At 35.8% G+C, this 27,350-nt stretch overlaps 7 protein-coding genes across 10 annotated transcripts in view; 4 read left to right on the top strand and 3 right to left on the bottom strand.

Moving 5' to 3' along the window:
* Nucleotides 1-118: 118 nt before the first annotated feature.
* Nucleotides 119-2,186, bottom strand: LOC131802974 (dr1-associated corepressor homolog). Its single transcript, XM_059123814.1, has 3 exons — nt 1,842-2,186; nt 1,560-1,632; nt 119-1,406 (listed from the first exon to the last, which is right to left on the bottom strand). Exons 1-3 carry the CDS (start codon nt 1,881-1,883, stop codon nt 310-312), a joined length of 1,212 nt encoding a protein of 403 aa, XP_058979797.1. The 5' UTR covers nt 1,884-2,186; the 3' UTR covers nt 119-309.
* A 2,266-nt stretch (nt 2,187-4,452) lies between these two features.
* On the top strand, nt 4,453-4,854 carry LOC131802859 (uncharacterized). Its single transcript, XM_059123568.1, has one exon. The coding sequence runs from the start codon at nt 4,588-4,590 to the stop codon at nt 4,783-4,785; it is 198 nt and encodes a 65-aa protein (XP_058979551.1). The 5' UTR covers nt 4,453-4,587; the 3' UTR covers nt 4,786-4,854.
* Nucleotides 4,855-4,913: 59 nt separating this feature from the next.
* On the top strand, nt 4,914-6,383 carry LOC101890169 (GPI mannosyltransferase 1). The gene has a single exon (XM_005191676.4). It carries the CDS (start codon nt 4,914-4,916, stop codon nt 6,324-6,326), a length of 1,413 nt encoding a protein of 470 aa, XP_005191733.2. The 3' UTR covers nt 6,327-6,383.
* Nucleotides 6,384-8,439: 2,056 nt separating this feature from the next.
* On the top strand, nt 8,440-10,067 carry LOC131802857 (leucine-rich repeat protein SHOC-2-like). Its single transcript, XM_059123566.1, has 4 exons — nt 8,440-8,922; nt 8,992-9,576; nt 9,640-9,819; nt 9,882-10,067. The coding sequence occupies exons 1-4, from the start codon at nt 8,743-8,745 to the stop codon at nt 9,933-9,935; spliced, it is 999 nt and encodes a 332-aa protein (XP_058979549.1). The 5' UTR covers nt 8,440-8,742; the 3' UTR covers nt 9,936-10,067.
* LOC131802858 (mitochondrial import inner membrane translocase subunit Tim10) lies at nt 9,942-10,883 on the bottom strand. Its single transcript, XM_059123567.1, has 3 exons — nt 10,766-10,883; nt 10,274-10,683; nt 9,942-10,200 (listed from the first exon to the last, which is right to left on the bottom strand). The coding sequence occupies exons 2-3, from the start codon at nt 10,428-10,430 to the stop codon at nt 10,073-10,075; spliced, it is 285 nt and encodes a 94-aa protein (XP_058979550.1). The 5' UTR covers nt 10,431-10,683; nt 10,766-10,883; the 3' UTR covers nt 9,942-10,072.
* Nucleotides 10,884-11,350: 467 nt separating this feature from the next.
* On the bottom strand, nt 11,351-14,376 carry LOC101889505 (golgin subfamily A member 1). The gene is made up of 7 exons (XM_059123666.1): nt 13,916-14,376; nt 13,500-13,832; nt 13,015-13,440; nt 12,856-12,954; nt 12,120-12,533; nt 11,788-12,060; nt 11,351-11,732 (listed from the first exon to the last, which is right to left on the bottom strand). Exons 1-7 carry the CDS (start codon nt 14,105-14,107, stop codon nt 11,571-11,573), a joined length of 1,899 nt encoding a protein of 632 aa, XP_058979649.1. The 5' UTR covers nt 14,108-14,376; the 3' UTR covers nt 11,351-11,570.
* A 726-nt stretch (nt 14,377-15,102) lies between these two features.
* The window catches only part of LOC101897375 (centrosomin-like), a 52,496-nt gene continuing 40,248 nt past the window's right edge, over nt 15,103-27,350 (top strand). For 2 of the 4 annotated variants that reach the window (XM_059123559.1, XM_059123557.1), the window contains exon 1: nt 22,469-23,525. In XM_059123559.1, the coding sequence (XP_058979542.1) occupies nt 23,485-23,525 (41 nt within the window). In that variant the 5' untranslated portion in view covers nt 22,469-23,484. Of the gene's footprint in view, nt 15,244-15,642; nt 15,874-22,468; nt 23,526-27,350 lie in introns of those variants that run through there. The other 2 variants (XM_059123560.1, XM_059123555.1) reach the window with 2 other exon arrangements.

The raw sequence follows: 27,350 nt of genomic DNA, 5'->3' as shown, positions 1-27,350 counted from the left end.
CATCAAAATCAAGAAAAATACATTTTAAAGCAAAGTAAACAAATCTATAAATTGAATCAGTGCATTTCATTTCAATATCGGAAATAGGGTAGAAAAAAGGATCAATGGGAATTGCAAGTTTGTTTTTGGGATGGGGTTTTTATTTGTTTTTGTTTCTCTTACAAAACGCAGTTTTGAACATTCAATGTGGTTTGATCAACACGGCCCACACAAGCTCGACGTAAACGATTATGTATTTCGAAAATATATTCAAGTCTACATCAAATCCGATTGCTTATATCGCACAGCAGTATATAGGCAGCAGCATCCTTATATATTGTCATAGTCTTCGTCCAGTTCCAGACAGGAACTGTTACCACTATTTACCACTGTGCTAGTCGTCATGGTTGCAGCAGGCTTTACGTTTGCCGAAGAGGAATCGAATGGCTCCGCCATTGCTGTTTTGGAATTACGAGATTGTTGTGGGGTGGTGCCAATGCTTATTGTGGCCACCGGAGGTGTCGATGATTTTGTGTTTGTGCCGCCAACTGTCGTCACAATATTTGAGAGGTCAATATTGATAACTGGTTCTGCTGTAAAATTGAACGCGCTAGCATTGCTGGACATACTGGCGGGCGCACTCATGGGAGCCGATGTCGCCGCATTCGAAGTGATTTGTGGCAAATTGCTGTAGTCGATTTTTACCACAGGCTTATTGCAGTAGTCAATGCTAACAATTGGTGCGGGTATGGCAGTCTGTTGTGAGGGCGGTCGTAGTTGCTGTGGAAAGTTATTTGGTTTGTTATTGTTGCTCGAAATGCAACTAGACGGCATTGAAAATGATTGATGTTTCAGTCGTGGATGTGACGACGCTGGCGGCAGCGTGGACGTTTGTTTTTGGGGATGTGTAGGAGGTGGAGGAGGAACTGGAGTTGATTCGGAACGTGAAAGCTTTGGCGGCAAACACTCTGTTGAACTGTAACCAACTCCAGTGGCATTTGCCAACGATGTGGTATGCATAATAACGGAATTGGCATTGGAACTCACTGATCTCTTTAAATAATTTCTGGGATACTCGTGGCCATGTCCACCATTTTGACCATTTGTTGCCATACCCTGATGATGTTGGCGTGTCAACGAACTCCTTACCGCGGATGTTGATGGCATACTCAAGTCAAAGGGTGTATCCGAATCGCCATATGGATCATCTGGAGAACTGTGATTGTCTTCCTCAATATAATTCGCCGCCTCTTCTGCTACACTGATGTCTGGTATATTCCTTACCAGTTCGCGTAGAAAATCGAAGCGTTGTTCCGACATAATGCATTGTTTCATGTGTGATGTTGACAGCGTCTTGGCATTACGTGAATTGGTAATCTTTAGGGTCTTTGTTAAAAGTGATTCCACAAACAGCTCTAATGTCCTAGGTAAACAGAAGAAAAAAATAAGAGTTGGACCAAAAAGCCCACAATATTTGCACAGTTAAGGAAAACACAAAACACAATTGAGGCACACTTCTGAAATACTTAAAAAAAATAATGGGAAAAATGAAATTTTCATTTCTGTTTTGAAAAGGATATAGATTATGATGGGTACAGCTTGAGCCACTTTGCCGACTTCCTCGTCACTTTGCATGATTTTTTTGATGCGTCCCTACGATTAGAAAAAGAAAACATAAACGTATTTAAAATCATTTTGCAATTTTCAGAAATCATAACAACTAGCTATTGTTGTTTGTTGTGCCAACCGACCGCCCGTCATCCCCTAAAAACATAATTCATTGGCTTGGCTGTTGTTTGTTTTACTAACTAAATGAAATGTTTGTATGTCTGTCCCTCAGCCGCAGCAACACAACAACTTACCACTGGAAAACGCGCATTATACTTTTTCTTCTTGGATGGCATTTTCCGAGTATTTGGTTGTGGGAACGAAATGCAATGGGCAAAATGCACCTCCAAGCCACCAAATTGATATCTCAAAAGCGACTCTTGATTGTTTCCGTACTTCCTTCGCGTGTTCTTCCTTCTCTGACAGTTGCAAAAGATTCTTCTTCTTACTTTAGAAGCAGTTCAGGCTTGTATTATCATTTGGCCACTTGGACACATAGGCAATCCATATGACCCAGTTTTGTTTTGACGTCCAATAATTGGATATTTTGTATTCTATTTATTTAGTTTTTTTTTAATATTTTTTTAATATTCTAAAAAAGTAAATTTATGCACTGACAAGTCGAAGTCAACTATCGATAAGTCGATTGCTGAGGGGAAAATATCGAATGTTAGTTTCAGCGTATTAAGATGTGTTTACACCAAACTCGTGATTATGATTTATATTAGATGGTGATATAGGCAAATACATCACGATATACACATGGTAAAATTAAGACTATCCATCTCTGCATTTTCTGTAATTTACCTTGTAATTTTTAACTGAATAAAATACAGTTTCTTATCTCTTGTTTCTGTGTATACAATGGATTTATAAATATAAATTTTTACAATGAGATTTTGTCAAATGGATTATTTTGAAAAAATTGTAAACATTTGATTGCATTACTTTACTTTCTAAATTCTAAAGAATAAAGGTAGCGGCATCGACACAGCTGCTGGGACAATGATCTGTCAAACCAATTTTGGAAACGAACATTTTGAATGTAAAATTATCCAAATTTGTAAAAATTGGTGAAAAAACATATTATAAGAACCTCCGATAGACGTCGTATATGAAAACATATAAAATAATTTATATATTTAAAAAATAAAAACATTAAAAAATTTTTGACATATATATGCTGGACAATGAACTGTCAAACCAATTTTGGAAATGAAATTTTTGAATGACAAAATATTTATTTTGGTTAAAATTGTTGAAAATTACATATCATAATCAATGATTGTAAGAAACGTAAAATGCAGGGTGCGGATTGAAGGTAATAAGAATTTTTGGCTTAAAATTTAAGGATTGAATAGTCTGGATCATATTTTTTGGAAATAAATCCAGTCGTTTCATTCACCTTTCGGCTTAAAAAATGAGGAGAAAGATGAAGATATTGAACACAACGTATAATTTTGAACCATTCTAATAGGAAGTGGGTTTAGCCTCAGGGCTGTATTTCTGTAGTTTTATAAAGCTGTTCTACCTCCTTATTGTACCATACGTTTTTCATCTGTTTGGTAGCGTCATTATTTTCGATATCATTTTTTCGTTTTTACTATCAACGCCTTTTTTGGTAAAATTATGTATTTTTCCTCCTAAAATCGATGAAATAACCCTTTCAAATATTTTCTCATTTTTTGCAATTAAGCCAGAACTCAGTTGCAATGTCCCGTGTAAACTTCATATTATAATCGGTTCAGCGGTAACATCGACAAAAATCGATTACGATTTACGCAACAATAGGTGTGTTCCTTCATAATACTATATTTCAACTCGCAATTGACATTTAACAAATGTCTTAAGGGAATTGAGAGAGCTGCTTTGTCAAGTGGATGACAAAGAGAGTACTGGTAATTATTACAGCGATAACCTGCTTTATGTTTTTAATGAATATGAATAACCAACTTTTCGTCACATTTAGTATCAGAATTATCTAATGACAAGGTAAACGAACAAACCCAATATCGAAAAAAACCAAGGAGAAGAATTATTTTTGCATGCTTTTCACAACGGAGACGAACTGACGACTTTTGTCATATATGTCATATAATACCAAAAAGGATCCTTGTAAGGCAAACGCTTGTAGGATACAAGCCTGTTTGAAAGGTAAATATAGCATTGTTTCCGTTGTTTGTTTCTGCTGTAATGTTATGTAATGAAATTGTTTGCTTGTTGTTTTTTTTTTTAGAAAACAATTACCAGGAAGAAAAGTGCAAGGAGGTGTTGGAACAAATGCGAATTTGCTGCCTGAAGTGGCACCAAACGTCATTGTGTTGCTCTGGTATCGATTTAAACCGGTCATATCTATCCGACGAGGAACCTCAAAAAGAAAAACAGTAGTTACAAGTTATTTGAGGTGGGTACTTTTGTGAGATTAAAGAGGCACTTGCCGGCATCGTGAATTGGAAAATAAAATTGAAAGTAATGTGCAAGACATGACATTCTCGTGTCGTCTAAATCAGTCAGACACAGAAACATTTCATTTGCTTTTTGCTTTGGAGCACTTGGGAAAGTGCGGATTCCATTAATAATTTTTTTATTAAATTCTTCTATGCCTGCTTATGCACGATTATACATATCCCTTGCTGTAGGATATTAGTAAATCGTACTTCTTCATACTTCCCAAATATTTTTCTTTTTTCTTTCTTTTTCTTTCTTTTCTTTTTTAATATCCACATTTTTTGAAATCTTTACTTTCAGATAAATAATGCAAACGCCGCCATACAAACCACCCAAAGAATTGCAAGACATTCTAGACCAACAGGCTACACAGAGAAAACGCACCGCTCAGTTGCCAAAGCGTAACTGGATTCAAAGAAATCCTCGTGCCTTTCAATTGACTTTCATTACCGGATCACTGTTGGTCCTGTTCTCCCGACCATTGTACGACATCTTCTTCGAGACCTCATTTGCGGCCCCCGATTCAGTTGTATTTGAAAAACGTCACAAGTAATGGAATCGGTGCGTAAGGCGAAGCAACGTTTGCGCAACTATCCAATATTGTTAGGAAAATGTGCCGAATCGGCTACAGTCTATGCAGCTTGTGTAACGAGGGATTTGAATGTTCAACACAAAACCTGTGACAAAGAGTTTCAATTATTTAAAGATTGTTTGAAATCGGCTGCCAAAGAAATGAAAACTAAATTATAAATTTGCAAACCATAAAAAAACGAAAAAAGTGAATTTTGCCAGTCTGAAAACCAAAGGGGATCAATTAAACCTGCTAATCTATTATTTGAAATTAGTGGCGCATTACTACATCACACTGTCCGTTAAAGATGGGAGGACCATTAGTGCTTTATCATAGAATCAAAGAACATTTACTAACCATAACATTCCGTTCACATATCATACTGTCAATACTAATACGCATTTGTTTGATTATCTATGGCCAATTTCAAGATAAACACGCCGAGGTGCCGTATACGGATGTGGATTACATTGTGGTCACTGATGGAGCCCGGCAAATGCTGCTGGGCAACAGCCCTTTCCGACGCCATACCTATCGCTACAGTCCCATATTGGCCTTTATGCAAATACCCAATGTGGTGGTGTATCATGAAATGGGTAAATTTATCTATGCCTGCTTTGATATACTAGTGGCCCTGCTCATATATGTTATAGTACGCAATGAGCTACAGTCACAATGCAACAAGGCTGTGAAATGTCTTCTCACCAAGTATGGCAGGGGATCACAATTTTCATCGAAACTGAACTATGGGGATTCTGATTCGCGCAACAGTCCCGAGAAGGTTGCCAAAGCATCTGCCTGCTTTTGGCTATACAATCCTTTGACAGCCGTCATCTCAACGCGTGGAAATGGTGATAGTTTTTCCAGCTTCTTTGTTATATTCACTTTATATTTAATTATTAAATCAGATGACTGTAGCAATAGTGTTAGGAAACGTAATTGGTTGATATTTGCAGCCGGTCTGGTCCATGGCTTTGCCATACATTTACGTTTGTATCCTCTATTGTTTAGCTTAGCTTATTTTCTGACATTATCCAGTAGATTAGTGAAATCGATTAAAGACTTTATGCGCGTAGTTCTATTTCCCAATATCCAACAATTAATCTTAATCTTAGGAACATTATTGAGTCTGGTGCTAGTAACAGGTCTCTTCTATAGACTCTATGGCTGGCAATATATTTATGAAGCTTATTTGTATCATTTTGTGCGCAAAGATATACGACATAATTTTTCGTTATATTTTCTCATGCAATATTTAGGTAGTGGCGACAGTGGTCAAGCAATGAGTCCGGGTGGCCTGCAAAAACTGCTTACTTTGCTGCCACAAATCCTTTTGATACTATATTTAAGTGTAGGTTTTGGACAATTTCGCCAGACCCTGCCATTTGCCATATTTGCGGTAGCCTATACAATGGTCACTTTTAATACCGTGGTAACATCACAATATTTCATTTGGTATTTAGCCCTGCTGCCACTCTGCATCAATAACTTCCATGGCATGTCGCTAAGACAATGCAGCATGTATTTCGGCATATGGTTGGTGTTTCAAGGTCTGTGGCTACTACCCGCTTATTTGTTGGAATTCAAGTCGTGGAACACATTCTATTGGATTGGCCTACAGGGTGGCGTGTTCTTTGTTGTGAACAATTTTATATTGGGACGTTTAATAGAAAATTATAGCTTTACACCGTTTAAGATAAACTTGAAGAAACTTTTCTAAAATGACAAAACATGAATGATAGGTATTCAATAATAGTTATATTAAAAAAAAGAAAAACATAGCATTCAATATACATATTTACCTTAAATCTATAACGAACATGTATTATATTTCTTCCCACATTTTTTTATATAATGAAATAAAGTAGAAATGAAGATAAAATAATAATAATAATAAATAACCAATACTTTACACAACAAATAGCCGCTAAGAAATCTGTAGTTTAAAGAGATTTTTTTCATCCTCACAAAGCATTCAATGTTACAGTTGGTACTTCTTAATCGAATATTGGCACTGGCCTGTTAGTATCCCATATTGCCAGGTTTATTTATATACCTTACAACGCGATTCGTATTCGTTGTAGTGTGCAAATTTCCCAGAGCTCTTCTACACCTCAAGACTGCATCGGAATAGATTGTATAATATTCAATGCCTCTAATGCCTTGGATATCCAAATAAATATACAGGGTGAGATGAAAAAATTACAACCAACTTCAGACTGCTGTCATTTCTAAGCTACTCGTCCGACAGCTATTAAAATTATACCGATGACAGCTCATTATATCGTTTACAAGCGTACAAAAGCTTTTTGGTAAGAATTTTCCCGGAAAAAAGTTATTCGTGATGGAATTCAAGCGTGATAGTGTGATTTCTTTATATTTGGGGGGAAAACCAAAAGTGGCTATCGTTGGAGCACTCCAGCATTTAAACGTGAATAAATCTTTTGTGTTTCGTACCATCGCTCGTTACCGATTACGTGATATTGGTAGCGTAGCCTGGCGTCAAGGAAGTGGACGGAAGAAAACAGCAACATCAGCAGAAATGGTTTTAAAAGTAAAGAAGCGACTTTATCGAAACCCGCGTCGCAGTGACCAAAAATGGCTCGGGAGCTGATCACATCGCAATATTCCATTCGGCAAATAGTGAAAAATATTCTCGGGGTAAAGCCATTGAAATTCCAAAAAGTGCAAGAACTTACAGCGCATCAGAAAGAAAATAGACTCAAAAGAGCTAAAGAGTTGCTTCGCTTGGCCGAAAGTGGTGAACTGCCGAATTTGGTTTTCCCCGATGAGAAAACATTCGTTGTCCAGCGGTTTGTAAACAAACAAAATGTCACGCTCGTGTTTACTTACCAAAGAGGTCAGCTGAAAATGTGCACCTTCGGTTGGCCACCAGAACTCAAGCGCCGGCCATGGTGATGGTGTGGGCCGTCATAACAGCCGCTGGTCGCTCTCTGCTCGTATTAATCGCCCGTGGCATCAGAATAAAAGCTGAATATTATCGCGAAAATGTTCTGGAGGATGTATTAAAGCCTTGGGCACGCAAACATTTTGGCCGCAGACCTTGGACATTCCAACAGGACTCAGCACGCGCCACCCAAGAATGGTTACAAAATGAGGTGTGTCTGGAGTATTTTGCGAGGTCGGCACTAAAAAATTCCAAAGTGTCAATCACCTCAAGCAAGCGCTTCGCCGAAAATGGGCCAAAATACCGCAGAGCAACATTCGGCCACGGTGTGACGGTTTCATGGGTCGTTTGAAAGCCTTAATTCGTGCCAGAGGTGACCAATTCTAACAAATCTAAATGTATTCTAAAACTTATGGTTTTTCTGATTTCTTTTTGCTTTCATTCAATAAAATTTAAAAAAATGTAAAAATTACGGCATTTGACTTTGTTGCAGTTTTTTTTATCTCACCCTGTATACTGCATAAATGGTTTTTATATTGCTTGTTTTCACAAAATATGACAGGAAGTGCAGAATGAACCGGGTCCCAATTTTTTGCATCACAATAGAAGAGCGTGTGAGAGCATGGCCACTGAATTACAGTAATTTCCGTATAATGTATACAACATACTATCTTGAATACAATCTCTCGAAGTTGTACAACCAGTTGTATTGTGTGTGGCTTGCATTATAAATAGGGGAACAACTCTAGTTTAGTAAAAACTCTTTTATTTTTTCGAAATTTTTTTCCAGAGGTAGGTATTTTTACCCTGATTCCGGGAAACAATTTTTTCTTGGGACGCGAACCGGGGTCTCAAATTTTTACCCGAAAGTGTGGGTTCAAGACGCGTTGAAACCGGATCCCTTTACCCAATGTAGAAAATACAGGCATCGTTCTAAAATCTTTATGCGGAAGAAGGCGACTATCTGCCGAACAAATCAAATCCAATTTAGGCAGAATTTCCTATTGCTGTGACGTTGAGTGATGAATGCATCAGCTGCTTGCCTGCTGTCCGCGCGTATCTTGTAGATTCATTTCATTCGTTTTTTGTTTTCTATATTTTTTTAAATTTGCTTTTAGTTGTCTTCATGTTTTTATCATAACATCACCGTTCCCTCCCACCGACGTTAGGTTTAACAAAAAGCACAATTTTTTGTTTTGATAGAATAACAAAAGAACAGAAAAAAAACATGAATATTGTTGATCAATTTCTTCGGAATAATTATATTTTGGCCATTTGTGAGGATGCAATCTGCAAGAAATCGTTCACCCTAAATTTGTCACATTTCAAAATGACCGAAGTTCCAGATTTGGTGGAAAAATGTGAAGTTCTACTAAAACTATTTTTGAATCGTAACCAATTGACCAGGGTATGCGGACCATATTTCAAACAGTCTTGTCTTATTGAATATCAAATAAAGTGCAACAATTCCCCTTAGATGCCATCGTTCATGATCAAATTTACAAGTCTACAAATACTAACATTGGACTACAATCAACTGAGTGAATTTCCCCGGGAGTTGTGTCAACTGATAAGCCTGAAATCATTAAATATTAGCTGTAATGCCATAGCAAAATTGCCACGAGAAATTTGTCAATTAACGCAATTGGAAACGTTTTGGTGCAATAACACCGGCCTATTGGAATTGCCGGAAGAGTTGGGAAACTGTGATAGGCTTGAGACATTGGGTGCCAGAGGGAATCTATTACAACAACTGCCTGCAAGTATTTCCCGTTTAAGAAGGCTACGTTGGCTAACATTGGAAAATAATCGCCTAACAACAATACCCGATTCATTGGGGGAACTGACAAATTTGGTACATTTCAATGTGAAATCCAATCGCTTGACATGTTTACCAAATTGTCTCAGACATCTGAAGAAACTACAATATGTCTTTCTCAATTGCAATTGTATTTCAACATATCCAACAGATGATTTCCCCAAATCTTTGGAACATATACGTATGCTTAATATCTGTGATAATCCAGTGTGTGGTTTGCCATCTTTACATGAAAAACTAAAGGCATGTAGTACACGGCACAAATTGTTTGTTTAATTTCAATTTAAAACAATATTTTAATTATAGGAGCATAATAACATATTATATGAGAGTAACCAACAAGAGGATGTGACAAACAATGACCTGGCGGAACAGGAAAACAATCCGGATGACGAGGATGAAGAATATCAAACCGATTGGGAGAACTCAGTGGAAACAAGTGATTTAGATTCTACAGATTCAAGCAGTCCTGAAAATAATTTAGAGGTAAAGTATTTACTTTAATATAACTTTGCTGCCCTAACTTACTAGAAACTTTTCTTTTTTAGGACATATCAATTCTGATACCGGAACTATCACGTTACATTACAAATTTCAGTTAAAAACTGGGGAGGTTCTATGACATTTTATTCAAACAGGGAACTACAACAAAATTAGAGTAACCACGAAATTTAAGCAAATATTGCTTTAGCATACATAATATAGTACATAAATAAATGTAAATGTGCCACACATCCGCTTAGTTGGACATTTTCTTCATGAGATCTTCATCCTGCATGGACATGGCGGTTAGTTTTTTGCCAATCTTCTCATGGATGTCCAAATATTTGGCAACACAGCGATCAATGCAAACCATTTCGCCTTTACCTAAAGGAGAAACAACAAAAACAAAGTGTTTATTTTTTGGGAACTAGAGGTAAATAGAGTTAGGACTACTTACCCAATTCAGCCTCTCCATAGCGTGGTGGTATACACTTTTTGTGGCAAGCATTTGTCATGCGATTATATAAATCCGACATCATTTCAATTTCCATTTCTTGCATCATTTGCAATTTGGCCTGCTCGGCGGCACTCAGGTTCATCTGGGGCATAGCCATTGTAATTTAAGCACGTGTAAATTGTTCCCAATTGAAAAAAAGATAATTCTGTGTATTTGTTAGGAATGAGGGCGCGCCAAAAATGTCACTGCTTGACCTTTAAGCGTTGAATCGTCTCGTTCCAACTGATTCGTAATCTCCAATATTTGCCTTTTTCATGCGATCACGAATTTGCATATCCTCGTAACGACGTTTTTCCACAGATTCTTTGGATAGCACAAACGAATAGACGCCAACAGCAGTTAAAATAGTCCTATTCAAATGAAATGTGCAATATTATGTTAGTATTACAACTGGTTTTTCATAATTGCATGATAAATAAATGATAAGCTTACCAACCAACAGCAATTCTTCCAAAATTACCCAAAGACATTACTCCCGTTCGATTTTTGTTCCTATTTCAATGAACAAGTGTTAGCTGTTGTGACATAACCTCTTGAATGACAGCACAATGAGAGCGGCCTTGTTAAATGAGAACGTAAGCGGAGAAGCGTAAAAGCAGTGTTGCCGTTGGTTTGTATAAAACAATTAAATTGTGCGCAAAAAAATCGCCCACCACAATTCTTATTGGGGAAAAAATTCTTATTTTAGGTTTTGTTAAGTTTTAGAAATCCAAGTGTCAAAATTACTCCATTTACTGGAATTTTGAGTTATAATACACGCCATATATTTCTCTATTACATTTTTAGAGAAAAAAGAAAACAAAAAATACAAATTTTGCGCAACTTTGTTTTGACAGTTAGCTTGTTTTAACCTTTATCTTATTTCAGTATTTCATTGGAAAGAAAGTATTCAAAAATCCCTTGAACATTAATAACCACAAAAATGAAATACAACTTTTAAAAATACTCTTTATTTTATATAAATAATAACAACTATAAATTAAAAAATAATAATAATAAAAAAAAAAACAAAATAAAAAATATAATATTTAACAATGTAAGGAATGCATGATATATAAAATACTGTAATACTTTTACATAATAGTTATTATCGAAGAGAAAGTGTAGCAATGAAAAATACAAATTCGAGTGGTGACAGAGATCAGTTAAATGATAGAAAATATATATACGACTTGATGAAATAGTTTAAAGCTTGTTGTCTCGAAATGAGAGAGAGCGAACGAGAGATTCAATGCTATTAACTAGGCGGTATGGAAAAGGCTCTTTGGCCACGGCCATGATCGGGTCTCGAACCAAACCAACTCATTTTCCAGTTGAGGGTATCATGTAGGAGTTTCTCTTCTTCTTTTGTTAACTTAAGAAGAGTTGCAACGGCTCTTATCAAATGGCGGGCTTCAACCTAAAATTATATTTTTAGAGACTTACTTTTGTTTTTTTTTTTTACATTTGCTTACCTCACGGCTGGTGAGAAACTTAACTATAACATGTTTTAAATACTTGAAATTAACTTCATCCATTATAACACTACCTCCTTGTCCCCCAGCCGCAGCCGGGTCTATGGAAATGCAGTTTTGACAACGTGGATTTTCAGCAAGTGTATACTTCGCCTCCTTCCTGCCATCTGCAGATGACAATTCATCACTAATGCCCACGACTTTGGCGGATGTAAATTCTTTTTGCAGGGTCTTTTTCAAGTCGTTTACACGCTGGTTCAGAACTTTTATGGTCTGAAAAAAGTATGACAATTACTAAATGTTATTGGATTCTCTGGCTATTAGCAACATACCTTGTTCTTTTCAATTACATCCCTTTGCATTTCATCGAACTCCTTCAGTTTCTTGTCATTGGACGAGAGTGTGGTTTGCAATTCCTGTATGCATTGCTCCTTGGACTTCAGTTGGGATTCCAAATCCTTGTTAAGTTCATGTATATCATTTACTTCGTCCCGTTCTTGTCTCAGCTCTTTCTTCAATAATTCCTCGCTTTGGGAAATTTCGGCGTTTTTCAACAAGGCGGTTAGTTTTTCTTCTTTCTCTGCTTCCAACATCATTTGGGTTTCGTTTATTTGAGTCTGTAGGTCGGCTATTTGCTGTCTTAGGGATTGTGTGACATTTGCTGAGTTGGCCGCATATTCGCCGAAACGTTCATCGGCGGCTTCCAATCTGTTTTGTAACTCTTTATTTTGTAATTCTAGTGATTCCTATGTGAATATTACAACAAATATACGAAACAATTCAAAAATGATAAACATGGCGAAAGCGTTAAAGAACAAAGAAAGTCGCATTCTCTTTAAAATAACAAAACATTTTATTAAAAAAATAAAAACAAAATAAAATAAATAAAAACAAAGTTTGTGTACCTATATGCAAACGTAAGCATACATATTTTCTTTGGTGGTTTGGGTTAAAAAAGAAACTAATTTTGAAATATTTAATCTAAGCGTGCCAGTTGTGTATTTTTGCTGTTGTTGTTAGTCACATATCATCCCAGGATAAATCATCACCTTGCGGTGACATACTTACAACTTTACTGCGTTCGAACAGAATTTGCTGTTCATTTTCTTCGCGGCATTCTTTTAAGGCTGCATTCAGTTCATCGATTTCCTCCTCCAATAGCTTAATCTGTAACACACACAATTTGTAAATATCTTACGAATTGAAATAAAATTCGCACTCTATTACCTTATCATCCCTTTGTTTTATCTCCTCAGTGCTTTTAAGTAACTCAAATTCCAAATGCTTGACCCTTTCGATGAGGTCGTCTTTTTGTTTTAATATTTTTCGTTTTTCGGTGGTTTCCTCGGCGACTTGTTTGGACAAACGGCTGACCTGTGTTTCAAGTGCCAAATTTTGACCCATCCATGAACTTTTTATATCGGACAGTTGTAAATGGGCCTCTTCGAGACGTTGTTCCAAGTGCTTTCGCTCTTGTACCAAAGCTTGTAGCTTTTCATCTGTTCCAAATGTGCCGAGAGCTTCCAGGCGAGTCTGTTCAACAATTTGCAAACGCATTTTAAGGTGTCGATTCTCTTCTTCGATGGCAGCCAAGGTGATGGTCAAATTATTTTTTTCTTGTTGCGATGAATGCATCAGCTGTTGTAACTCATCCTGTTGGAGACATGCACAAAGTAAGTTTATGAATTTTGGTTAAGCCAGTTAAAACTCACCTTTATCTCTTCTAACTGGGGTTCACAGTGTTTAAGTCTTTCCAATTCCGATGTTAAATTTTCCACTTGTTGTTGATGTTGCCTCATGGCATTGAGACGATCGACCGCCTCCTGTTCTCTAAACGAAAGCAGATTACGCAGTTTTTCAATTTCACCTTGTTGCATGTTCTGGATCTTCTCCTGCTCCTCACAGTAAATATCCTTTTGTGTTTGCGCCACCTTGACTGTTTCCAATAGGATCTCATTGGTTTTCTCAACCCTTAGTTTTTCTTCTTGCAGTTGTTGTAGGCGTGTCTGATAGTTGGCAATTTCTTGACGCAGTGCCTGTTCGTTCTTGTCAAAAAAAGATAAAAACAAGAGATAATCGTATGTTATTGTGATAAGCTTAAGGCCAACACACAAAAAAAGCTGCATACCTGTGTTTCGTCATTATTGGATGTGATGCTCATAGAGGAGGAAACACGACTTTTTAGGCGATTGTTATTGTTAGATGTGTTGGAATGAATCATCGAACGCTGATGTGGCGTTATGCCAGGAGTCAATGCGGCATTACCCACCACTTCGGAGCCTGTTTCCTCCTTTATCTTGTTCTTTAACGAAGCAAACATTGTTCTCTAGCCTTACTATAGGAGATGGAAAAAAAGAATTGCACAAATTTACACACCAACCACCTCAATACAAGTCTTATGCCATGGCCATGTTTCAAACGACTAGAAAATACTATTTCAAATGTTGCCTTAATATTAAAGCCTGTTGTTTTATGTAGTTTTCGGCATGGTTTATTTTCTTATCAGAATTTTATGTAAATTAATTTTTCTTTATTTATCAAGCGAGTTCTTGTCGTATAGGTGTATGAAAGTCGACTTTTGATTTACGGAGTTAGTTGGAGGGGGGGGAGGGGGGGTCATCAGTTTACTTGTTCGTTCAGTGTTATTACGCACCCGTGAATGGCTTTGATGAGTCAAAACTCGATTTAAGTACCTCTATTCCCCAGAGGGCAAAGCCGATGTGAAATTCCCGGCGGCGGCGGCTAAGCACAAAAAAGTCCGACTGCAGACGGAAGAGAATCGGCGGCGGCTAAAAGTCGGCTACAGTCGACGACTTTCTATTCATTTAAGTTAGAATAAAAATTAATATATACGTTTTAAGGACATTTGTTGCTTATATCACTTCAATAATTATTACAAAAATATACTAATTTGATAAAAATGGTTCGACGGCCACATTGTTATGATGAACAAACAATTGTAATTGTTTAATAATATTGCAGAATACAGGCTGTTTGTCTTTGCATTAACAGAATTATTTAAATAAATAGTTGTTAATATATCTTTGGCACATTTTAAAAATCTTTTAATAATACTTCTCCTACTTTTGATGAACAAGCAAAAACACAATGACTTTTTTGCAAACCATGTGGCTGCCACTCCATCAAAATTCATAAATACAAAAGGTTGCCAAAGGTTTTGTAATAGAAAATAAATGTACAAAGACATAATACCCTTGCCACTATGAAATTATAAGTTTATTAATCAATTATTAAGAATTTGAGCCGATGAGAGCAGCAAGCATCGGCGGCGGCTCAGATGGCTTAAAAAAAGTCGGCGGGGCTGTGCGCCGACTGCGAGCCCATCGGCTTCGTGCTCTGCTATTCCCGCGTCAATTTTAAAAATACCTGACTTTTGTTGTTATTCTTGTGTTTTGTGTGCTTAAAAGGTTTAAAAGATTATTAATCTTTAAGAAGGTAAGAGAAATGCAGCATTGACTATACTGTTATCCAGGGGAGAAATAAAACAAATTGAAAATTAGCCAAAGATTTAAATGTAGGCTTCATTAATAACAAATACTGGCATCATGACGGACGGACAAATTATAAATCCTTAATTGTAGACATTTGGGTATTCAGAAGTATGCATTGGATTCCCCTGCTAAAATATGGATTCCTATACATGTCGTTGATTCTGATGTTTCAGGACTTCACGTGTATAGCCCATAAATAAATCTTGGGAAAAAAATAGATCAATTTTTATTTATTTTTTTTCTTCACTGATGCTTCTCAGTTTAAGTATTCCTTAGCTTTTTTATTTAATATTTTTGTGATAATATCAAATTTATTTAATTTAAATTTTATTTTTGACACTAGTTTTGCTGTCAATTTTGTTATTTGTTGTGAAAAAATGAGCTGCGATTCAACAGAAGGTGCTGGCGCCGCCGATTCTGGTATGGTGGATAACAAGGAAGCCCTTTCCAGATCAATTTTGGACACCACTGATCTAATTGATAACATGACAAGCTTTCTCGAAGCTGGTGCCGTTGATGTTGATAAGAAAATTCTTAGGAACATGGCATTGGCCTTGACCAAACATTTGAATGAGTAAGTCGTGTTGTAGTTATCCTTAATTGTTAAATAAAAAATATAATTATTTATTTTATAGTAATATTATGATCAGATTTAAGACATGAAAAATTTTCAAAGAGATCGGCCATAGATTTAAGATAATTGATGCGCTTTCTCTTCCTTGTGAAGTCCACTCTGGGGAGTGTCTTCAGAATAGAAGAATATCAGTGGCACAAAAAAAAGCTGCTGTGAAGTCTCCTTTTTATAAACTTTTTAATTCAGACTGTGTCATGTCAATAATGAGACTTTTCACATGTCAACATAGAGTCGGAATTCTTTCAAGACTCGCTTGTTTCTAGAAGAGAAAAACGTTGTACCAAAATTGATTAGATAATTACAGGATGAGATGAAAAAACTGCAACCAAATTCAGACTGCTGTCATTTCCAAGCCACTCGTCCGACAGCTGTTAAAATTATTCCAGTGACAGCTCATTAGATTATTTACAAGCGTACATAAGCATTTTGGTGAGAATTTTCCAGAAAAAAGGTATTCGTGATAGCGTGATTTCTTTATATTTGGCTGGAAAACCACAAATGGCTATCGTTAGAGCACTCCAGCATTTAAATGTGAATAAAAAAATTCCATTCGGCAAATATTGAAAAATGAGCTCGGGGTAGATCCCTTGAAATTCTAAAAAATGCAAGATTTTACACAAATAGACTCAAAAGAGGTAAAGAGTTGCTTCGCTTGGCCGAAAGTGGTGAGCTGCCAAATATGGTTTTCTCCGATGAGAAAACATTCGTTTTCCAGCAGTTTGTAAAGAAATAAATGGATCGTTTTTACTTGCCAAAGAGGCTGAAAATGTGCACCTTCGGTTGGCCACCAGAACTCAAGCGCCGGCCATGGTGATGGTGTGGGCCGCCATAACAGCGGATGGTCGCTCTCCCCTCGTATTAATCGACCGGGCATCAGAGTAAATGCCGAATATTATCGCGAAAATATTGTCGAGGGTGTATTAAAACCTTGGGCACGCAAACATTTTGGCCGCCGACCTTGGACATTCCAACAGGACTCAGCACCATCGCACTCAGCACGCGCCACCCAAGAATGGTTACAAAATGAAGTTTCTCGCTTCATTTCCAGCGCACAATTTTGCCTATTGTTTTCTGAATCCCTATAATTTTGAAAATCTAATCCCATTAAGGATATTTATTTTTTAATATATACCTGTGTGTATTGTTAATGTTTATAGGTATATTCGCAACACATTTTACCCATACACTGAGATGTTTGTTTCTTTTAATTTTTTTTGCACATTAATTTGGCAAGTGTCCAAATTAATTTATTTTTATCTTTTGTGTGAGTGTCGTTTGTCTACCTTTTTCGAATGGCGAAGAAGTGAGACTAATGTCACAAATGTGCCTAATACTAATACAATTGGCACAAGAGTCGCCGCTTTTTCTTTGTAAAATATACTGTGGTGACAAAAAGACGCCAGAAATTAAAATATACTTTTTAAATGACTTACACCATTTTTGAAATAAAGGAAGATCAACAACGAAATCGACATATTGGGGAGATTTTATGAAAAATACTTGAAAAATGACATCTAAAAACAGTCGTCCTCAAAGAAAAGAAAATGTATGGGAAATATGTTCACACTTTTTGCAATTACTGTAAATAAGAACTATATGTTGTATATATACACTGATCTTGTACATATAGGTTTTATACTGACATCATTAATTTTGCCACAAAGACTACAGCGATACACCAAAAAAAAAAGAGGCCATCGAACCATCATCATCTCGAGTATTCGTCACCATCTCTCATTCATGTTCACAGTTTCTGTCTTGAAATTTTTCGAATTCAAAATTTGTTTATAATTAAAAAATCGAAAGAAAAAAAAAAAAAACAATTTGTATATGACATAATCCGAACAACAAAGGTATGGTATCTGCCAAATGTTCAATACGCCAAAGTAATTACTTTCCTTTTAAGTAGTTGTGGGGAGCATTCTGTAGGTTCTGGTTGAGTTAAGATGATCTAGTGACACAATTTATTTTAATTTATTTCATATTTTTTGAGATGTTAACATATGGATCTATGTGCATATTTGAGAACAGTGAAGTAGAAAAGCATTAGGTCAATAATAATATTAATAACAACAATAGCACTAATCATAATAATGGTGATAGAATTACTGATAATAAAAACAAGTAAAGTAGTATCAGTCGGTTTCGCCGACAGATGTATACCCCCAGCCTTGAGCTATGATTATTTAAACTGTTGACCTTTTATGGGAGGGATTCCGAAGCAGTTGGCCAATGCTATCCAATTCGTATATGACCTAAGACTGATATAAATATTACAACGTACCAGATTTGGACTACATCGGCTACTTCCTATACTTTACAGGGTGAGATGAAAAAACTGCAACCAACTTCAGACTGCTGTCATTTCTAAGCCACTCATCCGACAGCTGTTAAAATTATTCCAGTGACAGCTCATTATATTGTTTACAAGCGTACAAAAGCAAAAACAGTTATTCGTGATGGAATTCAAGCGTGATTGTGTGATTTCTCTGTATTTTGCTGGAGAACCACAAGTGGCTATTTTTAGAGCACTCCAGCAGTTAAATGTGAATAAATCTTTTGTGTCTCGTTCCATGGACGGAAGAAAATATCAACATCAGCAGGAATGGTTCGAAAAGTAAAGAAGCCACTTGATCCAAAACTCGCTTCGCAGTGGCCGAAAAATGGCTCGTGAGCTGAATATTCCAGTTGGCACATATTGAAAAATGGGCACGGAGTAAAGCCATTGAAATTTCAAAAAGTGCTAGAACTTACAGCGCATCAGAAAGAAAATAGACTGAAAAGAGCTAAAGAGTTGCTTCGCTTGTCCGAAAGTGGTGAACTGCCGAATTTGGTTTTCTCCGATGAGAAAACATTCCTTATCCAGCAGTTTGTAAACAAACAAAATGATCCGCTCGTGTTTACTTGCCAAAGAGGTCAGCTGAAAATGTGCACCTTCGGTTGGCCACCAGAACTCAAGGTGTGGGCCGCCATAACAGCCGATGGTCGCTCTCCGCTCGTATTAATCGACCGTGGCATCAGAATAAATGCCGAACATTATCGCGAAAATATTCCGGAGGATGTATTAAGGCCTTGGGCACGCAAATATTTTGGACGCAGATCTTGTACATTACAACACGACTCAGCGCCATCGCACTCAGGGCGAGCCACCCAAGAATGGTTACAAAATGAGGTTCCTCGCTTCATTTCCAGCGCACAATGGCCACCAAAATCTTCGGATACCAATCTGTCGGACTATTGTGTCTGGAATATTTTGGAAAGCAAGTTTGACACTAAAAAATTCCGAAGTGTCGATCACCTCAAGCAAGCGCTTCCGCGGGGAATGGACCAAAATGCCGCAGAGCAACATTCGGTCAGCGTGTGACTATTTCATTGGGCGTTTGAAGGCCATAATTCGTGCCAAAGGGGGCCAATTCGAACAAATCTAAACTTTTTCTAAAGTTTGATGCTATTTCCGACATTTTTTTGCTTTAATTCAATAAAATTTTAAAAAAATTAAAAAATTATGGCCTTTGCCTTTTTTGCAGTTTTTATCTCACCCTGTATACTCTCTTTCTAGCCATATGGCTAAGGGTATGATAATAATAATAGCTGAATATAATCTAATTCCGAAGTTTAAAAATAGTTAACAACCAATACAAAACCATCCTTAAGGACATGTGTTCTACATAATAAGGATCAGGCATTGTAGATAACACATACAATATGTTTACTTAAAAAAAGTAAAACAACATGTCCCATTTTGTCATGAAGTAAACATCAAACTGTGTGGGTCACAGTTATCAAGGGGTCACGTTACAGAATCATAACAGAGTAAATAAAAACATATTTATGGAGTGTGTATGTTTCTTGTTTACAAATTCCAATGCAAATTTACCTAGATACCGAACAAGGACATCTATTTACCTGCCATTTGGTTTGCTTATTGGATTGTAAAACTGAATGGAAAATATTTGAAAAAATAGAAAAAATAAATATTTGCAGCCTCATAAAGAACGTGCTTATGAAATATGACACCTTTTCGTAGTAGTAATCAGGGTTGCTTTCCTAAAGGAAGCAATTTACAAAACAGCTCTTGCCATACGATTTACTTCCTGGCTAAACTCTTTTGTTTGTCAAGTAAACGATAGTTTGTTTATGAAGCGGGGAAGCCTCTCTCCCTCTATGGACACTAGTTAGAAATTATAATACGAAAACAAATCGTAGTAGAGAACATAAATAGACCAGATTATCACTTAATATCTGCAATTGTTTTTTGTTTCTTCATTCTCCCATTGCAGACAAGACAAAACGCTTTGAAGCATAAAACGAAAAGGGTATAAAATTACATAATTCATTATTATTACTTATTATTTTTAGTGACAAAACCAAAAACCAAAACTTAAGAAACAACAACAACAAATATAACGCATCAACAATCGTAATGAAATTGATTAATGTCAAGCTTGACTAGTTTTCCATCAAACGTCATTTGAAGAAGCGGGAAAAAATAGGGTGTGTATTATTTGCTTGGATATATATAGGCTTAAGTCAAAAAGCATAGCGACATGCCTGCCTCTGTTTTTTTTTTTTGTAAAAATACAAAAAAAACAACATCTAACAGATTCGCAGTTAAATTTTGTGGGAATGTATGTCATTGGGTGAAAATGTCATGAAAAGATCAGAAAGGCAGTTATTTGCGGGAAATGTTGGAAAGATCGATAATATTTTCTATAGAAAAATGTTATTTGTATCCAATTTTCATTTGAGAAATATCCTGATATTTGCTAAAGAATTTTTATATTTTCTATAGAAAAAAATGTACAATTTTTAAAAAGAAAACTACAGCCGGATAATTTTTTTGAGGAAAATATGTTATCCGGATATTTTTTTCCATAGAAAAATCTTATGGAAAAATCTTATAGAATTTGTTACAATCTTAAAAGTACCGAATGTAGCCGTATGATCTATACGAAGACATGGACCTGCATAGGCAACTTTTGTCATAAGCTACTCAAGATTCAAATGCGAAACTTGAAAAAAAAAATTCGGTGAATAATGCAGCTAAAATCATCCAAATACCAAATGTCGGGAAGTGCCGTTATATGGGGGCTATACGAAGACGTGGACCAGCACGAACAATTTTCTGTCATAGGCTGTAGTATTCATTACGAACTTCAAATACACAACTTGAAACAATTCCGGTGAATAATGTCGCTAAAATCATCAAAATACCGAATATCGGGAGGTGCCGTTATATGGGGGCTATACGACAATTTTCTGTCATAGGCTGTAGTATCCATTGCGAACTTCAAATACCAAATTTGAAACAATTCCGGTGAATAATGTCGCTAAAATCATGAAAATACCAAATATCGGGAGGTACCCTTAAGTGGGGGCTATACGAAGGCGTTGACCAGCACGGAGAATTTTCTGCCATAGGCTGTAGTATCCATTAAGAATTTAAAATACCAAATTTGAAACTTTTCCGGTGGATAATGTCGGTTAAATCACCAAAATATCGAAAATAGTATATAGGGGCTATAACAAAACGTGGACCTACATGGACCATCTTTAAAACCAAAAGTCCTGCCGGCATAATACACATTTGAGTAAAATTTTATCAACCTACTTCATTTCGTTCGGAAGCTAGAGTGATTTCCACATATGGACAGATGGACGGAAATCTCTAAATCGACATAAAATTTTATGCTGATCAAGAATAAATATACTTTGTGGGGTCTAAAATCTATATTTCGATGTGTTACAAACGAAAGGACAAACTTAATATACCCTCCATACTCCCTCCATAGTGGAGGTATACAAATGTTATCCGTAGAATATTTTTAGTAGAAGAATATTATTCGTTTTATATTTCCTATAGAAAAATGTTATCCACAAGATCTTATGCGAAAAATATTTTCTATGTTATCCGGCTATTTCCCATTTTTGAATAGTTTTTTTTCAAATTTTAATTAAATACTGTCTTTTTTGTTATTACCTCCCCTCTTATTTCCATTTTTATTATTTAAATTTAATTCAAACTTTTATTTAAATGCCTTAGCATTTTATTTAAACAAAATTTCCTTTTATCCGTTAATATTTCACTTAAAAACAACTCATTTTGTTGCAATTAATGCTTGCTAATCATGTATGAAAATATGCTACCTATTGACCTTATCAATGGTGTGTTGTGTGGCAGCAAGAGAGTGAGTACAACTTTCATATGTGTCACGGAGTAAGAGAGAGAGAGAGCGAATTGCTACAGTGAGAGTCGATGGGTGGTAAAAGAAAACTCACCCCATTCTATTACGGCAAACTAAACAAATAAATGCCACCACTAGTGAGTGAGCGCGCTTTTGAATACCATGCCTGCCTGCCTGTTTTGTCACAGCAAATTGGAAAAATATTCTCCCGCTGGGTTGAAAACAAAAACATCTGCTGCTCTTCGTGTGTGTGTTTTTGGGTGCTCATTGTCGGCGCTTCGTTGTTGAGCGAAAATTTCAAATTGAATGCCGAGTTGTGGATGAGACTACACGAGCCAATGTTCGATAGATTCACTTTTAGTTCTGTTCTTGCTTTCTTCGGTTTAATTACATACAACACAGGAAATACAATCTACATCTTTTAGTTGCTTTGCTTTGTCTTGCCACCGTCGTCTTCGTTGTCGAATAAAATAAAAATACAACGGATTTGTTTTGATTTGCTTGATGATTTTTTAGCTTGTCTCGTCTGCTGCTGCTGTCAGCAGTTAAACAATCCCAGAGATACAAGAAAAAAACTTCAAAAAAGGAAGAGTGGAGAAAGATGCAAAGCATCTCCCTGTGAATACCAAAGAAAAAAACAAAAATAAAAACAATGACAATAATAGTTTAAACTATTTAAAAGAAAATGTATTAAGTGCAATAACAAATTGTGAAAGTGTATAAATAAAGAAAAAAAGAAAATAAAGAATATTTGAAAAATCATATTTTGCTCGGATAGCCAACCAGAACTGAGTGCTAAAATGTGTATGTGACAGCATCTGTGCGGGGACCTCAATGTGTACTTTTCTGAAGGCTCTTTTTGTTTTTGCGGATGCTGCAAAAAATATTATTTTAAAGAAAAACAAAATATATGTTCTCAATACTCAATAAATAAATTATCAGTGTTGCTTTTGGAGCCAATTTTCCGAGTCTATTCAAAAATATATAAGTGAACGACGAGTGTATAATAATTTAAATAACAAGTAAACATTGCTTTTGTTATACATATATATTCAACAACCACAACTATAACTACGTGTGGCTACGTCTGGCTGTAACGTATATAGGAAAAGCCACAATATTATTTTCAAACATACATACGTATGAGTCTGCCCATCGATTGCGTTGTATATATAAAAAACAACAACAAGAAATTATAACATAATTTCGTTTTGAATTCATCACATCACTTGTTGTTGTAGTCGTTGTTATTGTGTTAATTTATTTTAATTGAACTCGATTTTATTCGTCGCCGTCGTCTTCATCGTTCTATGGAATAGCAACAGTGCGCCATCGAACAACATCAAGATAAGGATCTATTTTACAGATGTACAACAGCAGCGGACGCTCAATTTGGAATCCCATGTGGTAAGTAGGCACACAAACGGTTATATTTTTACATAATTTGCTACTTCCATTGCCCACCAAAATACACAAAAACAAAACAATAGAAATAAAACGGCATATGCGAGTTGAAAATCATCCCCAGTTCTGTTTTTTTTTCTCTACCCAACCACCAACTATCATGAAACGGATTATAGTTCATCAACAGCAGGATAACAATTAGAAATTGTTAATGTTACCCCCCTATACGATTCCATATTTCCCGTTGTAGATGGTTCATTGACACAAACACACTCACACGGACACATCGATTGACATACGCTTTCATTTAAGAACATCCCTTGCATTGTTATTGTTTTGCGTTTTGTTTTCTAAGGCACATCTTGGTTAATCTCTGTAATATTTCCAACACTCTCCATGTTTTGTTTTCATATTTCGCCCTCTCTCTCTTTCGCTCTTTTACTACGATGCTCTGTTGTTAATCTCACATACATGGAGAAGGGATGCTGTGAATGAATGCTGTGATATTTAGTGGTTATGAATCATCATTTTCAATTGGAGATGAAAAGCAAAAACAAAAAAAAAAAAACAATTTTCAATGGCAGATGTCGTTTTTTTGGCAAATTAATTGCGAAAAATCTGGCCACATGGGGGAGTGAGATGTGTACAGCATGTTGGCTTCTTTTTATACCCTCCAGCATAAGGAGGGTATATTAAGTTTGTCATTCCTCGAAATATACATTTTAGACCTCACAAAGTATATATATTCTTGATCAGCATAAAATTCTATGTCGATTTAGTGATGCCAATCCGTCTGAGGAAATCATTCTAACTTCCGAACGTAATAAAGTAGGTTGATAAAATTTTACTCAAATATATATTATGTCTGCAGGTATTTTGGTGATTTAAGCGACATTATTCACTGGAATTGCTTCAAATTTGGTATTTGAAGTTCGTAATGGATGCTACAGCCTGAGACAGAAAATTGTCTGTGTAGGTCCACGTCATTGTATAGCCCCCATATAATGGTACCCCCTATTTTTGGTATTTTGATGATTTTAGCTACATTATTCCCCGAATTTTTTTCAAGTTTCGCATTTGAATATTGTAATGGCTTATGACAGAATTTCCCTATGCAGGTCCATGTCATCGTATAGACCCTAATATAACGGTTACATTCGGTATTTTTAAGATTTTAACGGATTTTATTTATTTTTTTTTTTTGAAAATTGCCAATTTGGTGGAGGGTATTCAAAGTTCGGCCCGGCCGAAAATATAGCTTTTTTACTTGTTTTCCTGCTTATAGTTAAGAAAAAGTATAATTTAAAGAAGCTAATAAATCTGGGTATTCTAATAGTTTGAGTCATTTCCACAGACAGATGACCTGGATAGGACAGGACACAAATAAATTGAAATGCTGATGATGAATTTGGCCGAGTAAAAAATAGTTGTAGCATGGCTTCTGACTTTACTAGTGTTCTGTTGCCGTACTTTCTGGGCAAAGCTGTTCTCTTTAGGCGAGTGTTACATTTCTCTCATTTACATGTTTTTCCAACACACTTTGTGGGATCTTGGGCTACGGAATTCGATCCGTTTACGAAAATTCGTCTTTGATTGTTAAACCTTTCGATGCCAAAGCTCAATTAGACGAAAATCGACCTAACTATCCCTAGTTTCAAAGTGTAGTTGTGAGCAAAATAGAAAAAATGTTCGTTGTTAAGCTGGGAATACATAAAGCGCTTATTTGGCTGGCTTAAGTCATCGGCTGGCTTCTTCGGAAATGAACAAAGGAGCCTAGGGCCAAAATCGAACTAGGTCAACCTAAAACTCCTTTATTCATCTACGAAGGAGCCAGCCGATGACTTAAGCCAGCCAAATATGCGCTTTATGTATTTCCAGCCTTAGTGTTTTTGAATGAGTAGTGTAGGCAACAGATTATACGATCGATTTAGAGGCATCGTATTCAAACAATATAAAATAAAATAAAAAAATCAGTTTTCAATAAAAAAAATCGAAAAGTGGAAAAGTTTTTATTGATTTTTTTAACTTTTCCTCCACAAAAAAACGATGAGTCAAAAGTCGACCTATGTATCCCTTGTTTCCATGAATGGTATTGCTAGTGCTAATACTAATAATGCAACATTATTTAGTCCAATAAAAAGTTATTTTTCCAATAATAACCTGTCTGTAGAACGTATACAGGTCTTATAAACATAAAATACGTTCTATATAGTCGATCTTATATATAAGTCATTACCTAAGGGTTTCTACGGTAATTGACAGTCCTTTTTAAGTTCGAAAGAAGGCCACCAGATTGAGTAATGATTTTGATTAGTTGACAACTTGTTTTTCATTAGAATGACAATGATTCTGAAACACCAACCCAGATAACCCGGTTTCATCTCAAGTTTTATAACAATCGGCATAATTGCCTTTTAGATATACATACCTATATTTGTTTGTAATTATATTAATTGCAAACTAACAAAACAACGAAAAAAGTGTAGCAAATCCTATAAAACGTTCCCATGTCGCGATGCGATAAATCATGTAATAGGCGCTCTTTTTTTCTACAAATAACAACAAACATCTACTCAGTGTGTTAATTAAATGCCATTTAAGGTAATATTACCCCACACCCGTATCGGTGTTGTTGTTGTTTATATTTTTTTTATTCAATCGAAAACTGATTAATTAAAAATGTTCGCATTTGTGCATTTTGAAATAAAAAGCCTCTCTAGGTTATGTGTGCATTGACATTTCAGTTTCAGTATTGAATTTTGTTGCTTTTTTTTGCGACGGAATTTTTTTTGTATCCATTTGTGGTGCCGACAATTTCAGTTAGCCGGTTGATTGGTTAACGGAGGCTAGTTCGGTGACAACGTGATATAATTTTATTGTATTTTGCAAAAAAAATATATATTACGTAAATTATTATTATTGAATTTTCCCATGAAAAATTTAGGAAATCTTAACGGAGTGTTGGGTGAAAAATTTTGAATAACTTAGCTTTTTTCGGTGATAAAGCTAAATTAGACAATCTTAAAGATCATATAGTCTTAATATATTATTTTAATTCTAAAGTTTTTAAATAATTTAACAAAACTTGTAGATATGCACTATTTCATAACATAGCTCGATTGGGGGGCTTATCTACACTGTTATTTTGTCATTATTGTTGTTGTTCCAGAGGGGCTGCTTACTCCATTTGTTATTTACAAAACTTTGTGTTATCAGCTGTTGAACATAAATATTGGTCATTTATTTTGAAAAAAAAATGTCATTTCCTGGCTTTCGATTTCTTTTCATGCACATTCATTATACGAGTACTATCAATATGTCTTCACAAGAGAACTCTTACCATTGAGAGAGGGGAAATGAGTTAACCTCTTTCATTCCATGTTATTCATTCTTAAATTCTTTGAAATTTTTCGTTGCAATCAATGCCAATGACACATTGAAGTTTGAGAAAGAAAGCCGCTATGTGTGTGTATGTGTGCGTGCAATGTGTTATCGATAGAAGGAGAACGCTTCATTTGTATTATTTTTTTCATATATTTTTTTAATAACGGATGATGCCGCTCAAAAGAGAGTTCTAATTGGACAGGGATTAATTGATTTGTTATTTCTCATTGTTCTGGACAAAAATCTCTGTTTACATTTAAATGCTTGCCATAGGAGAAGAGAGATAACGGATGAAACTTCGCAAATGAGTATTATTTACATTTCGTTTCCTTTGTTGTGAATTATTGGACACGAGGTTCAATGAAAAAGAAAGAGATAGTGGCATGAGTTGTGGGGATATAAAGGCGTTTTACGAAGATTCTTAATTTATTACAATCAAAGGAA

The sequence above is a fragment of the Musca domestica genome, unplaced genomic scaffold, assembly GCF_030504385.1.
Source record: "Musca domestica strain aabys unplaced genomic scaffold, Musca_domestica.polishedcontigs.V.1.1 25, whole genome shotgun sequence".
NCBI classification, from domain to species: domain Eukaryota; kingdom Metazoa; phylum Arthropoda; class Insecta; order Diptera; family Muscidae; genus Musca; species Musca domestica.
The sequence above is the reverse complement of the archived record's forward strand: the minus strand, read 5'-3'. Positions and strand labels throughout refer to the sequence as shown.